At 37.3% G+C, this 16,134-nt stretch overlaps 1 protein-coding gene and 1 long non-coding RNA gene across 4 annotated transcripts; one reads left to right on the forward strand and one right to left on the reverse strand.

Annotated features, from left to right (window-relative positions):
• Positions 1 to 1,873: 1,873 nt before the first annotated feature.
• LOC140827549 (acetyl-CoA carboxylase 1-like) lies at positions 1,874 to 15,228 on the forward strand. Of its 3 annotated transcripts, none has more exons than XM_073190244.1 (32): positions 1,874 to 2,132; positions 2,774 to 3,158; positions 3,544 to 3,750; positions 3,828 to 3,989; positions 4,151 to 4,243; positions 4,331 to 4,426; positions 4,629 to 4,802; positions 5,042 to 5,135; positions 5,220 to 5,407; positions 5,496 to 5,546; positions 5,625 to 5,664; positions 6,463 to 6,587; positions 6,663 to 6,779; positions 6,871 to 6,945; positions 7,026 to 7,082; positions 7,359 to 7,463; positions 7,621 to 7,707; positions 7,777 to 7,968; positions 8,035 to 8,223; positions 8,362 to 8,472; positions 8,574 to 8,660; positions 8,757 to 8,933; positions 9,345 to 9,422; positions 9,510 to 9,632; positions 9,741 to 10,010; positions 10,097 to 10,425; positions 11,047 to 11,284; positions 11,367 to 11,719; positions 11,818 to 12,031; positions 12,376 to 12,552; positions 12,627 to 14,777; positions 14,875 to 15,228. In XM_073190244.1, the coding sequence occupies exons 2-32, from the start codon at positions 2,784 to 2,786 to the stop codon at positions 14,929 to 14,931; spliced, it is 6,792 nt and encodes a 2,263-aa protein (XP_073046345.1). In that variant the 5' UTR covers positions 1,874 to 2,132; positions 2,774 to 2,783; the 3' UTR covers positions 14,932 to 15,228. The 3 variants fall into 3 exon arrangements, with proteins under 3 accessions (XP_073046345.1, XP_073046346.1, XP_073046347.1); XM_073190245.1 differs by lacking the exon at positions 1,874 to 2,132 and adding an exon at positions 2,577 to 2,661; XM_073190246.1 differs by lacking the exons at positions 1,874 to 2,132; positions 2,774 to 3,158 and having other exon boundaries at positions 3,610 to 3,750; positions 3,868 to 3,989.
• LOC140827550 (uncharacterized) lies at positions 14,954 to 15,768 on the reverse strand. Its single transcript, XR_012116988.1, has 2 exons — positions 15,439 to 15,768; positions 14,954 to 15,402 (listed from the first exon to the last, which is right to left on the reverse strand). It is a non-coding gene; the product is annotated as an uncharacterized lncRNA (long non-coding RNA).
• Positions 15,769 to 16,134: the final 366 nt, after the last annotated feature.

The raw sequence follows: 16,134 nt of genomic DNA on the forward strand, positions 1-16,134 counted from the left end.
TCATGAGAAACATATGTCGGTACAGCTGATACTCCGATTGTATAAAAACCACCGGATGATCCTACAATATCGAAACCCATCCGATGACCCTACAATATCGAATCTACTATATGGCCTTATAGTATCGGACCCATCAGATGACCCCACAATATCTTAACCCTACAATATCAAATCCACCGGATGACTGATACGAATCAGAACATGTGTACTTAAAATTTGTTGAGGATGATGTTGTCCGGAAACAAACATATCATGTGAACTTGGACGGAAACCAAACCCATGCACTGTAGACGATATAATGCATACACTTATTCGTTCATACCACTTCATATAATCATTATCAGCTTGCCTTGATCTTCTTTGTCGTTCATCTTGCACAACATACCTAGACTTTCGATTCCACACAAGAATTGAATTTTTATGATATGAGTCCCAATCTGTATTGCGATGGCCTTCTATTGTGATATTGTGTAGGTCATCGTTTTCGAGAGAAGATGAAATATATTATCTCATTCTGAACTGTCGTATCAAAAGATTAGGACGATACAATCTCAAAGAAAATCAAGGGGCAAACACATATCGTATGAATTAATATTTGTTTTTATATCAATATCATTTTTGTTGTAAACAATCCGATTAAACTACAAAAAAGGAAAAAAAAAATAAAGTTTAAAAAATTAAAAATAATACAAATTTTAAAAATTTTAATTAATAATTTTTGAAGTGCATCATCATTATTCATATGATCAAAATAATCCTTATAATTATAAACACTCATATAATTATAGTATCTCAGTCGATCGTTTATCTGAATGCTTAAATCTTACAATATCATCAACATTTTGCAAATGTATAAAATTGGGATCCCTTGGGCCTCCACCATTCTATGACAAATATAACAAATAAAACTAATTGATACTCACGGGAAATTTTGTGATCCGATTCCAGCAAGTGTCACTAATCCAGACGCAGGTTTTGAAATTGCCCTGAGCCTGAAATCACGAATAAGATCGTTAGAAGAGGGTCGGGAGGATGTCTCGGCGTAGGCCCTCCGACGCTCAAGTCAGAGACTGAGGATATAAGGTGAGAGCAGCTAAGGGTGCTGCTGAAAATAATAATCTGAATCAATCAACTGAATACCCAAACCTGATATTTATAAGAGAATATCTGGCCCTTGATGAGCCTGTCCTCTATTTGGGCTAGGGATGTGCCAGTGGTAATGTGTACCATCCATGAGGTATCACTAATCATAAATTAGTATTAAAAAAATATTGATATTTATGAAAAATAAATAAATATTATAAATTTTACTAATTATTTTACTAAACATAATAATAAAATTAATAATTGTAATATGATGAAAAAACATGTGCAAATATTTGATGAACATAAAATGACCAACCAAACTCTTTCAAATTTTTTTGTCAAAAATAATAGTAGCTCATTCAAATCTTGAAAATGAAAATTAAAACTTGTGCAACTGTATATATTTTACGTCCATGTATCATATCATACGGATGAAACTAAATTAAATATAAACAAGTCAAAAATGCATCGAACTTTTAACGCGTGAAATAATTTTAATTAAAATCGTATTGCGCGTAGCAACGTCCGCTACCAAAGAGAGTAGACACCACAGCTGCTGCATCGTTCACTCCAAATATTGGCGGATGCAGCAATATTTATGTAGCATCCGTCATTAGTGGTGGTGTTTTGGGATGATTTTAAAATCTCTCCAAAATAAAAAAAATTAAATTTTTTATTTTTAAATTTTAATTAACATACAAATTAGAAAAGTTGAAAAATTCAGTGTATGAGATATGAAGGTTAGATGAAGGGAGAAGCACATGGTTGCATCATTAAAAATGGCCGCTCATATTTAAGAGCCCAACCAATCTAAACCAAACTCCCAACCAAAAATACTAAATACGTTGCATTCATCAATGATCAATACACTTACTTCTTCTCCACCCAAGAATTTGGTGTACTTAACAGCTTTTTATCCATCATATTGAATTCCTTGCTTGCATTTCTTTCCTTGAATCGGGTAGTGCTCGAGAAAAAGAGCTAACCTGGTTGAGAATTTCTTTGCTTGCAGCCTTTCTCCATTGCTGGGCTTTATTTGATTGATGGTGAGTCGTCACTCTTTCTACTCTGTCTGTGTTTCTCATGGGAATTGGATATATTTCCATTTTCTTGATTTTGGGTTTTGGTGGGTTTTTTTTTTCAATATGGGCTGAATGTCATGACAGGATTTTCAAGTGTTGGACTCAATATTTACTAAAACGTTCTCCGTTAACTATTATGATTGACTTTCATTTTTTTCTGCAACCAATTCTTGCTATGGTATTTCTTGGGAGTGATCTTTGTTGTATAGGAGTCTCTAATTCTTTATTCAGCTGTTTAGTACTTTTAGGTTGAATACGTTTACTGTTGTAAGAGGAACTCTTTTTGTACTGGTATATCAGATGATAGACTTCGAATTTATTAGTTCAATTTTTTTAGGCAAATATTGCATTACAAATGATCAGCTAGATTTTGTTTTGGTCCCCTAACGTTGGTTTCTGAAATGATCACATGGTTCGTTTTGATCTAGGTGATTTCATTTGCCAAACCACCTTAGGTTTTGGTTACAGAGTTGTCCAAAAGGGCCAAAAGCTAGTATTAGAATCATTTGTCTTAATTATCAGATACTTCAGTTCAACATGGGATAAGACAAAACATATATAAAACCCGATATTATTGTGTTCTTAATGAATGTTGTTTTCTTCAGCTACTTCAATATGTCAGAAGCTCAAAGAAGGCAAGTGTCAACCAGTGGTAGGCATGCTAATGCATATGTAAGTGGACCTGCTCCATCAAGGTCTACAAGCTCAGTACTTGAAGTGAATGAGTTTTGTCAAGCCCTTGGAGGAAAGAGGCCGATTCACAGTATCTTGATTGCTAACAATGGAATGGCAGCTGTCAAGTTTATACGTAGCACTAGAACATGGGCTTATGAAACATTTGGCACGGAGAAGGCAATTTTGTTGGTGGCAATGGCTACTCCGGAGGATATGAGAATAAATGCAGAGCATATTAGGATAGCCGATCAATTTGTTGAAGTGCCTGGAGGCACTAACAACAATAACTATGCTAATGTTCAACTCATTGTTGAGGTTTGTGGACATAGTTTTGTCTGTCTACTTATTGTTTTTCTTTTGTACTCTAGTTTCTATTATTGGATAATGTCATTTTAGAGTTGTTTGAAACTGTGCAAAGGTAGATTTTAAGGGCAATTTGGTGCTAATCTAGGAATTTAAATAATAAACTTTGCATGATCCCTATCTTCATTTTCCTCTCTAAGAATCTATAGCTGCAATAGCTTTCCATCTATATGCTTTCTGCATAACTAGGCTCGTTCTTGGCTTCTTGCACACAAAAGAGATAGGGAAAATGTATGACGACTATCTGGTGTTGTCACAAATTGAACTGAGAACAAATTGTTTGGATGATTAATTTAGAACAAAAAAGTTAAACTAGCATTTGTATTTTTATTTCCAGATGGCCGAGATAACACATGTTGATGCTGTGTGGCCTGGTTGGGGTCATGCATCTGAAAATCCAGAGCTGCCTGATGCTTTGAGTGCAAAAGGCATCATATTTTTGGGGCCACCATCTGCATCGATGGCTGCATTGGGAGATAAAATTGGGTCATCGTTGATGGCACAAGCTGCAGAAGTGCCAACTCTGCCTTGGAGTGGTTCTCATGTACGTATCTGTTTCTGAAGCCACACCTCTTTGCTTTCTCTTTTTCATATCATTTCACGCATTTGCCATTGTTTTAGGTGAAAATTTCTCCCAATTGTTGTTTGGTCTCTATCCCAGATACTGCATATAGGGAAGCGTGTGTTCATACCACAGAAGAAGCAATATCTAGTTGCCATGTTGTGGGTTACCCTGCAATGATAAAAGCATCTTGGGGTGGAGGTGGTAAAGGCATTAGAAAGGTATAATTATCGCCATATTTTTAGTTAAGTTCCAAGTGAACTGTATCCTTTTGACTAGGAGCAAGAATTTTGAACTTGATTTTTTTGAGTTTCAAGTTTGATTTTCTTTGTACCATAGTTTCTGTAAGAAAAACATCATTGATCATCATATCTAACTATAGGTCCATAATGATGATGAAGTCCGGGCTTTATTCAAACAAGTTCAAGGTGAAGTTCCTGGTTCCCCCATATTCATAATGAAGGTTGCTTCTCAGGTTAGAACACTCTTTTCTTCTACTTTAAAGTCTAAGGAGTGCATCATGGAGATTTTATTTTAATATCAATATGGTTTTCTTTCTCAGAGCCGACATCTTGAAGTCCAACTGCTCTGTGATCAATATGGAAATGTTGCTGCTTTGCATAGCCGTGATTGCAGCATTCAAAGGAGACACCAAAAGGTTAGTTTCTATGATACTTCTGATTATAATATTAAGGGAAAGAGACATGGTGTATGAGCAATAATTTGCTATTTTCTGGTCCCCATATGTTATTTTGCATATTATAATAGTAAGCATATCTGCGTTCTTCTGTTAAGAAAAATTTCCTTCTTCCATAGAACAACTGTGTTAAGCATTGTTTCAACACATAATGCTATTTTAGATCATTGAAGAGGGCCCAATAACAGTCGCGCCCTTGGAAACGGTAAGGAAACTTGAGCAAGCTGCTAGAAGGCTGGCCAAAAGTGTTAATTATGTTGGAGCTGCAACTGTGGAGTATTTGTACAGTATGGACACTGGCGAATATTATTTTTTGGAGTTAAACCCACGGTTACAGGTTTGCTACATTTTCATCCATGGTATGACTGATATTATTTATTGATACTATCAAATGAACATAGATTCAACTCACACTACCTCACTTTAGTTCTAAGTAAATGTACAAGTATGGATTTTTTGTCAATAGGAAGATTGGGTCGCTAAGTTTTTGGAACTAATTTTCTCCTGTGAAGATGACTGTGAATTGCTTGTCACTGAACTATTTATGGTAGGATTTATCTTCTTGTCATAATTTAGGTGGAGCACCCTGTCACTGAGTGGATAGCTGAAATAAATCTTCCTGCTGCGCAAGTTGCGGTTGGGATGGGTGTCCCTCTCTGGCAAATTCCAGGTTTTTTCTTCAGATTTCTCACTTACTGAATTTTTAATTTTTTTCTAGCTTTGATGATGGTTTTCATTGTGCTTAATAAATTAGAGATACGACGATTTTACGGTATGGAACATGGTGGAGGTTATGATGCTTGGAGGACGACATCCATTGTTGCTATTCCATTTGACTTTGACAAAGCAGAGTCTATAAGGCCAAAAGGTCATTGTGTGGCCGTTCGTGTGACAAGTGAGGACCCTGATGATGGCTTTAAGCCAACAAGTGGAAGAGTACAGGTCAGAATTTGTCTGATTGAGCAGCTCTATTTCTGTCTAAATACACAATCTCATGATGATCACTGCATCATTCCGCGACTACAAACAGGAGTTGAGTTTCAAAAGCAAACCAAATGTGTGGGCGTATTTTTCTGTCAAGGTACATATCTATAAATCTTATCATTAGGACATTTTTAAATTTAAAGCTGCTTCTGACTATTATCTAAAATATGCGCAGTCTGGGGGAGGTATTCATGAATTTTCAGACTCACAATTTGGTAAGTAAATTGCAAGAGGAAATGCAAAATATCATGTTGCTTTTGTCAAACACTTTATATGCCTAAAAAGCTGCCGTGGTGTGGTACTTTGTTGTCAGAATATGCCCTTTTAGACTTAGTATTATTGATGGAACTATTCAAGTCCTTTTAATGACTGATTAGGAACTCTGAGCTATTGTTACCTAGTAAAAATATGCTCAAAATACATGCCCAAGGAATTAGTTCTGCATAAAACTTCTAAATGTTCATTTGCATGTGATCTTGATTAAGTTGAAGTTCTCTTCATTTTGTGGGCGTAGGTTCTTCATTTGGGTTTTCTTTTCTCAGTGAAATTTTCAGTTTCTGATTGAAAGATATCGGTCAGTAAATATCGGATTTTGAAATGCATAGGGAAATCAGTTGAATATGCTATGGTGGTAGATCACTCAATGACCAGGCGAGACATTATTTGAATGTTTTCAACATCCCTAATCTTATTATTCTCCTCAAGTCTATGTATGAGTTTTGGTTGAGGCCCGCTTATGATAATTCTAATGTGGTTCTTGTGATTAGGGGTGTAAATGATCAATCTCAACTATAAAAAATGAGCTCGAGATCATTGAGCTCAAAATAAAGGGGCTTCAGGTCAAATTCAGAACTAGTTTTGGGTTTGTGTTTGGGTTCGCAAGCTCATGAACAATAATTTGAGTCTGCCAACTCACTTACGCCCCTACTTGTGATATAGGTTTTTTTAAGCATGCATAGCATCTCTTATTTAGTAAGTCGGAATATAATGGATAATTTCATTTCTTAACTCAGGGCATGTTTTTGCCTTTGGGGAATCTAGAACATTGGCCATTGCAAATATGGTTCTCGGGCTTAAAGAAATTCAGATTAGAGGAGAAATACGCACAAATGTTGATTACACTATTGATCTCTTACATGTGAGAATCTTCATATGACTAATATTAATCTACTTCCGTATGAATAAAAGATAATATTTAAGAGCATATTTTCAGGCATTAGATTACAAGGAAAATAAAATACATACAGGATGGCTTGATAGCAGAATAGCAATGAGGGTCAGAGCAGAAAGACCCCCTTGGTATCTCTCGGTCGTCGGCGGTGCTCTTTATGTGAGTATGCGATTGTGATATCACATACAAACACTTTTGGATTGTATTTTTTGATGCAAATTAATGTCTTGTTTCTGAAATATCAACTCAGAAAGCATCTGCTAGTAGTGCAGCCATGGTTTCAGAGTATGTTGGTTATCTTGAAAAAGGACAGATTCCTCCTAAGGTACTTGGTCTTGTAATAGTGTTTTGAGTTCTTTCTTGTTTTCCTTACATCTTTATGAGCTGGTGCTATTCCACTTGCAGCATATATCATTGGTCAATTCTCAAGTTTCCCTGAATATTGAAGGCAGCAAATACACGGTAAGTGTAAATATATAAAACCACGTGACTGCAAGCAGTTCTGCCTCACAACAACTTAGGATGTACTAATTCTCAAATCGATAGTTTTTTTTTTAGCAAAAATAGATATGGAAGACCATAGTCCTACTTAATTTTCAATCAAGTCTCATCTCACATTTTAAATTAACTATTGAAAACACTATTGCTACACAACCTCGTATTTTTTCCCACCTATGTTTTAGTGGCCTAAATAAAGGTGTCCTATTCAATGAATTTCTGTTTCTTTGGCCCATGCAGATTAATATGGTAAGGGGAGGTCCTGGAAGCTACAGATTGAGGATGAACGAGTCGGAAATTGAAGCAGAAATACATACACTTCGTGATGGAGGTCTACTAATGCAGGCATGATGATACTTTTTTTGACATAGCAACTCCTTTGTAAGATTGATTAAAATTTGTAAGCTATTTGTTCTGATTGGCAACAAATTTATATACCATCTATTACTATATACATTCAGCGCAAAATTACACTAAAGATTTGTTAATGTGATTGTTGCAGCTGAATGGAAACAGTCATGTAATATATGCAGAGGAAGAGGCAGCTGGAACACGTCTTCTTATTGATGGAAGGACTTGTTTGCTTCAGGTGCCACTTGTTCTTACAAATGGATGTATAAATTGATTATTGTCTTATCTCGTTCTTTCTATTATACAGAATGACCATGATCCATCCAAATTGGTGGCAGAGACACCATGCAAACTACTAAGATACCTGGTTATAGATAGCAGCCATGTTGAAGCCGACACACCTTATGCTGAGGTTGAGGTCATGAAGATGTGCATGCCCCTTCTTTCACCTGCTTCAGGAAATATTCATTTTAAAATGTCTGAAGGTCAAGCAATGCAGGTAAGCGTGTTTACTCGAAGATATTGCGTTGTTGTTTCGCTAATAAACCAATGAAAAATTTTGTAGGCTGGTGAACTTATAGCAAGACTTGACTTGGATGACCCTTCGGCTGTAAGGAAAGCAGAACCATTTCATGGTAGTTTTCCCCTTCTGGGACCTCCAACTGCCATATCTGGAAAAGTTCATCAACGGTGTGCTGCAAGTTTGAATGCAGCTTGCATGATTCTTGCTGGATACGAGCATAACAATGATGAAGTAGATTTTCTTGTCTATTGAATATCTAAGTAATATATTGAATGACTTATGAATGAATGTGTTGTTTTCGTGAAGTTTAGCTTTACACATGAGTGCTTGAAACGAATTGTATTTGTTAAAACTACCTCTGTTTTTCAGGTTGTTCAAAACTTACTCAGTTGCTTGGACAATCCCGAGCTCCCTTTCCTTCAGTGGCAAGAGTGCTTTGCTGTGCTTGCTAACAGATTGCCTAAAAATCTTAGATATGAGGTTGAACAAACATAGATGCTAATTTATTACTCTTCAAACAATTTTTTTCTCTCTTTTGTTCACGTCAAATATATATCTAGCTTTATTGTTTTAACATTCAGTTGGAAACAAAATATAAGGAGTATGAAAAAGTCCCAAATATGCAAAATCTCGACTTCCCTGCAAAATATTTACGTGGTGTTCTTGAGGTTAGTTGTTTATCTTTGTTAAACATGTGGCTATATGTTTTTTTATTAACAGCGGGAGTCATTTTTCTAGCTTTTTTGTTTCTTTTTTATTGCCAGGCCCATTTGAACTCCTATCCTGATAAAGAAAAAGCAACCCAAGAGCGAGTAGTAGAGCCTCTAATGAGCCTTGTAAAATCTTATGAGGGTGGAAGAGAAAGCCACGCTCGTGTCATAGTTCAAGGACTTTTTGAAGAATATTTATTGGTTGAAGAATTATTTAGTGATAATATACAGGTAACTTTTCATACATTGTTTTACAGTTTTACGTTCAAGTCACATCTTCCCAAACTATCTCCCCATAAAAGAATTTGTGGACAAGAAGAAATTCAGGTTTGAAATTCGAACCAACCAAATGTTGTTTTCATTACAGGAAAGTTGTTTATGTTCTTGCCAGATTTTAAATCAACTTAAATAATTGTATTACTTTGTACGCATTTCTCTGTTGGCTCTAAAGTAAACCAGTACGCTTTGTGGTGTATGGTCTCCTAGTTTCCCTCTGACCACATTCTCTTAGTATTCCTGCGTACTAGCTCATCTTGTGGTTTGACAATTTTAAAGAATTTCTCATCTTATAACTTTTGGAAGAAGTTTGTCTAATCTTACATTCTTTACTATATACAGTTGAAATGCTTTATTTTTTTTCAGGCCGATGTGATTGAACGATTAAGGCTTCAATATAAGAAAGATCTCCTGAAGATTGTGGATATTGTACTTTCACATCAGGTATAGCCACATTTCTTGCCACCTGGTTTGCTCTGACATGGTCAAGTTTGCAACAACGACCTCATTTCATCTGTTGGTATATTTAAGGGCATCAGGAGTAAGAACAAACTGATACTACGCCTCCTGGAACAACTCGTGTATCCTAATCCTGCTGCATACCGCGATCAACTGATCCGCTTTTCTGCACTCAATCACACGAACTACTCAGAGGTTGCTTATTTAGTGTTCTTCTGGCTCAAATGCTTTTTTTGTTTTATTATTTTCTGGATGTTTGCTCTCTTCAAGTTTTTGACGCAAAACCGCTGTATTCATGCACAGTTAGCATTAAAGGCCAGCCAGTTGCTGGAGCAGACAAAACTAAGTGAGCTTCGTTCCAGTATAGCTAGAATTCTCTCTGAATTAGAAATGTTTACTGAAGAGGGTGAAAACATGGATACTCCTAAAAGAAAAAGTGCCATAGATGAACGCATGGAAGCTCTTGTGAACGCTCCATTGGCAGTTGAAGATGCACTTGTTGGTCTTTTCGACCATAGTGATCACACACTTCAGAGACGGGTTGTTGAGACTTATGTGCGGAGATTATACCAGGTACTATTTCGTCAAAAAGGTCTTGAAAGTTGAATGCTAGCCAACCTGTCTATCATTCTTACCTAATTTTCAACATCCATTATAAGCCATACCTTGTAAAAGGTAGCGTCAGGATGCAGTGGCACAGATCTGGACTTATAGCTTCGTGGGAGTTCTTGGATGAGCATGTTGACAGAAAGGATGGGCTGGGAGATGAACCATCACTTCAAAAGCACAGCGAGAGGAAGTGGGGAGCAATGGTTGTTATTAAATCTCTACAATTCTTGCCTACAGTCATTAGTGCTACATTAAGGGAAGCAACACATGACTTGCAAGCTGTTCTTTTTAATGGATCTGTTCATCCAGCTACTTCTGGTAATATGATGCACATTGCATTGGCAGGCATTAACAACCAAATGAGCTTACTTCAGGATAGGTATCTTGTTCACCAAGCTTGTTCGTCTCAATCATCATTTAAATTTAACCCAGACAATCCTTGCATGAAAACAGCTTACAAACATTATTTGCTTTTGAATCCCGGGATCTTTTTTGACACTACCTTCCCGTTGATCATATTTGCTTACTTCTGTCATATTTTAAAAAGTTGATCAGAAAAAATATCTGCGGGGTTTAACTCCCTTATTTGAGAAACCTCGCAATATCTGCTGTTTATTTCCTCCAGGTCACCTGCACCAGGATCAATTTGCTCTCGCTCTAGACCTTTCAGCATCTTTTGTTTCACTCCTCAGTATTGAACTTCGCACTGTGTCCTTTGGATGTTGCATCTTTCTAAGTCGTCGTATTCAAAACTGGAAAAAAATTCAGTTTGTGAAAAAGATTAAACTAAAATCTTGGGATGGAAGTTATACCCTACATGTTTTGACCGTTCTCGAAGATTGCTTTGTTTCTTTTGACTGCACTCATGATGTGATATTGCATGTATCTTCATTACCTTGGATTTTTAACTTCACAATAAATTATGATGTGATTACTGTGCCTTTTCTTTTCATTTCTTATTTTTTCTTTCTGGCCCTTGTCCTGCTTTGACTATCTGCAGTGGTGACGAGGATCAGGCTCAAGAGAGAATCAACAAGTTAGCCAAAATATTGAAAGACAAAGAGGTAAGCTCCAGCCTGAGAAATACAGGAGTGAGTGTAATTAGTTGCATCATTCAGAGAGATGAAGGCAGGGGTCCTATGAGGCACTCCTTTCATTGGTCAGTAGAAAAACTCTACTATGAGGAAGAACCACTATTGCGCCACCTGGAACCTCCTCTATCCATGTACCTCGAGTTGGTATGTGAATAATTGTTTGTGGTTACGTAGATAATATTTTTTACTTTTGGAATTATCTAAAATCCAAAATGTCTGTTAACAGGACAAACTAACAGGTTATGATAATATACGGTATACTCCTTCCAGGGATCGACAGTGGCACCTTTATACTGTTCCAGAGAGGCCATTGTCTATCCAGAGGATGTTTCTCAGAACACTTGTAAGGCAACCTCTATCAGACGAAGGTCTGCCTTTTCATCAGGGACTGGATCAAAAAGCGACTCAATCTCTTTGGACCATTTCCTTTACTTCAAGGAGCATTTTGAGGTCCTTAATGTCTGCAATCGAAGAGCTTGAACTTAATTCTCATAATTCTACCATCAGGGCTGACCATGCTCACATGTACCTGTATATCTTGCGCGATCAACAGATAGATGATCTTTTGCCATTCCACAAGTAAAATTATGTCAATTATTTATCCTTCCGTTCTTAATGTGCAAAGGTTTATTTACATATCAACTCTATGATTGCCTTTGTTAAAAAATCATTTTCAGAAAGATCCACATGCCTGATGGACATGAAGAAGCTGCAGTTGATAAAATTTTAGAGGATCTGGCACATGAAATCAATGCATCAATTGGTGTGAAAATGCACCGTTTAGGTGTTTGTGTGTGGGAAGTTAAGCTTTGGATATCATCTGAAGGAGGAGCTAATGGTGCTTGGAGAGTTGTGGTGACAATTGTCACTGGTCACACTTGTATTGTGCATGTAAGTGGTGTTCTGACCTGCCCGTTGATGTGACTGGATTATCAGGAATCAGGATTTACTGGTCATTTGGAAAGATGACGAGTCCTGAAACTTTATAAATCAAAAAATTCAATTTTAAATTTGTGGGTTCTTGGATTCTGAACGGTTGCTACAGAGATTTAGTAAATTTGATGCCACATTGCAAAAATAAATCTCTAATTCTTGGGGACCGTTTTATAGTGTCGAATGATGCTCAAGTTCTTTTTGTGGTCATTAAATGCTAGTTGATTTATGGACCATATTGGATGTTTAGTTTTGAACTTAAACTTCTGTTAATGATGTAATCTTCTCATTTTGTCTTTCAGATATACAGAGAAGTCGAAAATTCCAGCAAAGAAAGAGTAGTCTATAAGTCAACCTCTGGGCAGGGTCCTTTGCACGGATGCCCTGTTAACGCACAATATAAACCTTTGGGCACTATTGACCAGAAACGTCTTTTAGCTAGGAGAAGCAACACGACTTATTGCTACGACTTTCCTCTGGTAAACATTAATCATTTAATCATTTTCAGAGATTGAATCAATACATTTTGTTTTGAGAAGAGTATCTGTGACAGGCATTTGAGGCATGTTTGAGCAAATCCTGGACCCAAAATCCTGGTGTTGGCAAGCCAAAAGATAAAGACATCCTCCGTGTCACAGAGTTTATTTTTACTGATCCGGAAGGTGCATGGGGTACTCCTCTAGTTTCTGTTGAGCAACAACCGGGAGTAAATGATGTTGGCATGGTAGCCTGGCGTATGGACATGTCCACACCTGAATTTCCTTCTGGAAGAACAATTTTTGTCGTATCAAATGATGTAACCTTCAAAAATGGTTCATTTGGCCCCAGAGAAGATGCGTTTTTTCAGGCGGTAACTGATATAGCTTGTACTCAGAAAGTACCTATAATTTATCTGGCAGCAAATTCAGGGGCTCGTATTGGTGTAGCAGAGGAAGTTAAATCTTGCTTTAAAGTTGGTTGGTCTGATGAAACAAGTCCTGAGCGTGGTTTCCAATATATTTACCTAACTCCCGAGGATTATGCTCGCACTGAATCTTCTGTCATAGCACATGAGTTAAAGCTCTCAAGTGGTGAAAGCCGATGGGTAATTGATACTATTGCAGGTAAAGAAGATGGTTTAGGGGTCGAAAACTTAACTGGTAGTGGTGCCATTGCCAGTGCATATTCAAGGGCATACAAGGAAACATTTACTCTGACCTATGTCACAGGTAGAACTGTAGGGATCGGTGCTTATCTTGCACGTCTTGGTATGAGGTGCATACAAAGACTCGATCAACCCATTATTCTCACTGGTTTTTCTGCTTTGAATAAGCTTCTAGGCCGGGAGGTGTACAGCTCCCACATGCAACTCGGTGGACCCAAAATTATGGCGACTAATGGGGTCGTTCATCTCACTGTCTCGGATGATCTTGAGGGGATATCGTCCATTTTAAAGTGGTTAAGCTTTGTTCCTCCATACGCTGGTGGGCCACTTCCAATTTTGAATCCACTGGATCCTCCTGATAGGCCAGTTGAATATGTACCAGAGACATCCTGTGATCCCAGAGCAGCTATTTGTGGTGTTATCGATGGTTCTGGGAAGTGGCTCGGAGGCATGTTTGATAGGGAAAGCTTTATTGAGACTCTGGAAGGCTGGGCAAGAACGGTTGTCATTGGCCGTGCAAAACTTGGAGGAATTCCTGTGGGAATTGTTGCTGTTGAGACTCAAACTATGATGCAAGTGATTCCTGCAGATCCTGGACAGCTTGATTCACATGAAAGAGTTGTTCCCCAAGCAGGGCAGGTTTGGTTTCCCGATTCTGCGTCTAAGACTGCTCAAGCCTTGATGGATTTTAACAGAGAAGAGCTGCCTCTCTTTATTCTTGCAAACTGGAGAGGATTTTCTGGTGGACAGAGGGACCTATTTGAAGGTATATTACAAGCTGGATCGACAATTGTTGAGAATCTTAGAACATACAAACAACCCGTTTTCATATACATACCCATGATGGGTGAGCTCCGTGGCGGTGCTTGGGTGGTTGTGGATGGCAAGATCAATCCAGACCATGTCGAAATGTATGCAGAACAAACGGCCAGAGGAAATGTCCTTGAGCCAGAAGGTTTGATCGAGATCAAATTTCGAAATAGAGAATTGCTGGAATGCATGGGTAGAATCGACCCTGAGCTAGTGGCTCTAAAGACAAAACTTCTAGAATCCAGAACCACTGCCACACATGAAACTCTTGAAGATTTACATAAACGAATAAAAGCACGCGAAAAACAGCTTTTGCCACTGTACACTCAGATAGCTACAAAATTTGCGGAGCTGCATGATACTTCCCTTAGAATGGCTGCAAAAGGTGTTATCAAAGAAGTTGTAGAATGGAAAAAATCACGATATTTCTTCTATAGAAGATTGCGCCGGAGAATTGTCGAGTTTGAATTGGTCAAGTCTCTGAGAGATGCTGCTGGCCAACAGCTCGATTATAAATCAGCAATGGACATGATTAAGAATTGGTTCTCAAGATCACAGATTTCAGGAGGGAAAGAAAGTTTGTGGATGGACGATGAAGCTTTCTTTTCATGGAAGGATGATTCAAGAAACTATGAAAAAGAACTACAGGACTTGCGGGTTCAAAAGATGTTGATACAGTTGTCGAACATGGAAAACTCCCCAATGGATTTACGCGCACTGCCTCAAGGTCTTGCTGCATTCCTGAAAAAAGTGGGTTATTGTTTGTTTACTGTGTCCATAATATCTTTTTACCTTATTTTTTCTTGTTACGATTACGATGTTGAAATTTTAATGATACATGATGCAGGTGGATCCATCAATCAAAGATAAATTGATTGATGAACTAAGAGAGGTGCTAGGTTAATTCAGTTTGCTTTTCTGATTCCAGAAATCTATATCAGAACGCTCTTTTCCACCGTGTACACAATTTTTTGTTCCATTAAATTGTCCGAATGTTTCAGTAAAGGGTCACTGCAGTACTTGTTCTTGATGGTTTAACAGATGCTATTATTAATTGTTTACGCTGGCAGAAAGTTGGATTGCCATCTGTTGGTTCTGTTTGACATGAGGTTTCTAACAGTCCTTGTATGTATTCAAGATTTTGTGTAACATTCTGTAAGAAACATCAGTTTTTCCATATATGGATGGAGAATATTTATCACTGGGGTGTCATATGCTCACATTTGAGAAGAATAAGAAAATGGGGAACTCTAGTTTGTGAGTAGAAATAACTAGATCGTAGTCCATTCTGCTGAATCCAGAGTGGGTTATCAGTTGCAGCTACATGAGCTTGTCAAAAACTCAACTGAACACTGAAGCACAAAATTATCCTTTTCTATGAGAAGACGAAAAAGCATTCGTAGTCACACACACATACGTATGTGCATGCCTGAATACATACTTATATGAATGCATGCGCACACACAATAATGTCTGCTTGTTTTCGTGGTGGCACTTTGTGTCAGGATGATGTTACACCGACTAAATGTTTTTGGGATGGACAAGTGACCTCGTCCATCGCTTAGTTTCCTGCTGGAGGTTTATGCTCGCCTTCTCTGTCTCTAATATAATGTGTGAAGTCTGCCTCAATTTCAGCAGCTGCTTTAATTTTTTATTTATTTCTCAATATTTGTTCCAAGAAACAGCCCACTATTATATGAGTGAAGTAATATATGATTTAAAAAGTATATGCAACTTTGGCAGATGAATTATCATAAGAAAACCAGTGAATCCTATAAAATTTATTATCTAGTAATTTTGGCATTTTTACATATAGAGTTTGGAATTTATACAATGAGTTCGATTTTGGTTCACTTTTGAATTATATGTTGTATTGTTTGTTGGTTGTAGGTGATTCATTGAGCTGATTAGATGCAGCTATTAAATTTTCAGAATTTATTGGCATTATTTTTTAATTTCAGCTTAGATAGATATATTGAATTCGGTTTTATGAATTGGATAAATTGAATTTTGGATGTCTTGATGCGTTATAAATATTGTATGTTAGCTTCGTCAATCGTTGGCAATGTTCGAAGTTTCAACATACTCAAGTTTGAGATTTTTCAAA

This window comes from Primulina eburnea, chromosome 3 (genome assembly GCF_022965805.1).
Source record: "Primulina eburnea isolate SZY01 chromosome 3, ASM2296580v1, whole genome shotgun sequence".
In the NCBI taxonomy this organism is placed as follows: domain Eukaryota; kingdom Viridiplantae; phylum Streptophyta; class Magnoliopsida; order Lamiales; family Gesneriaceae; genus Primulina; species Primulina eburnea.

Coding starts and splice junctions, on each gene's coding strand:
- LOC140827549 (XM_073190244.1), top strand. CDS start 2,784: ATGTCAGAAGCTCAAAGAAGGCAAGTGTCAACCAGTGGTAGGCATGCT. Junction 4,244..4,330: donor TAATGAAGGTTGCTTCTCAG/GTTAGAACACTC, acceptor TTTCTTTCTCAG/AGCCGACATCTTGAAGTCCA. Junction 11,285..11,366: donor TATCCATGTACCTCGAGTTG/GTATGTGAATAA, acceptor GTCTGTTAACAG/GACAAACTAACAGGTTATGA.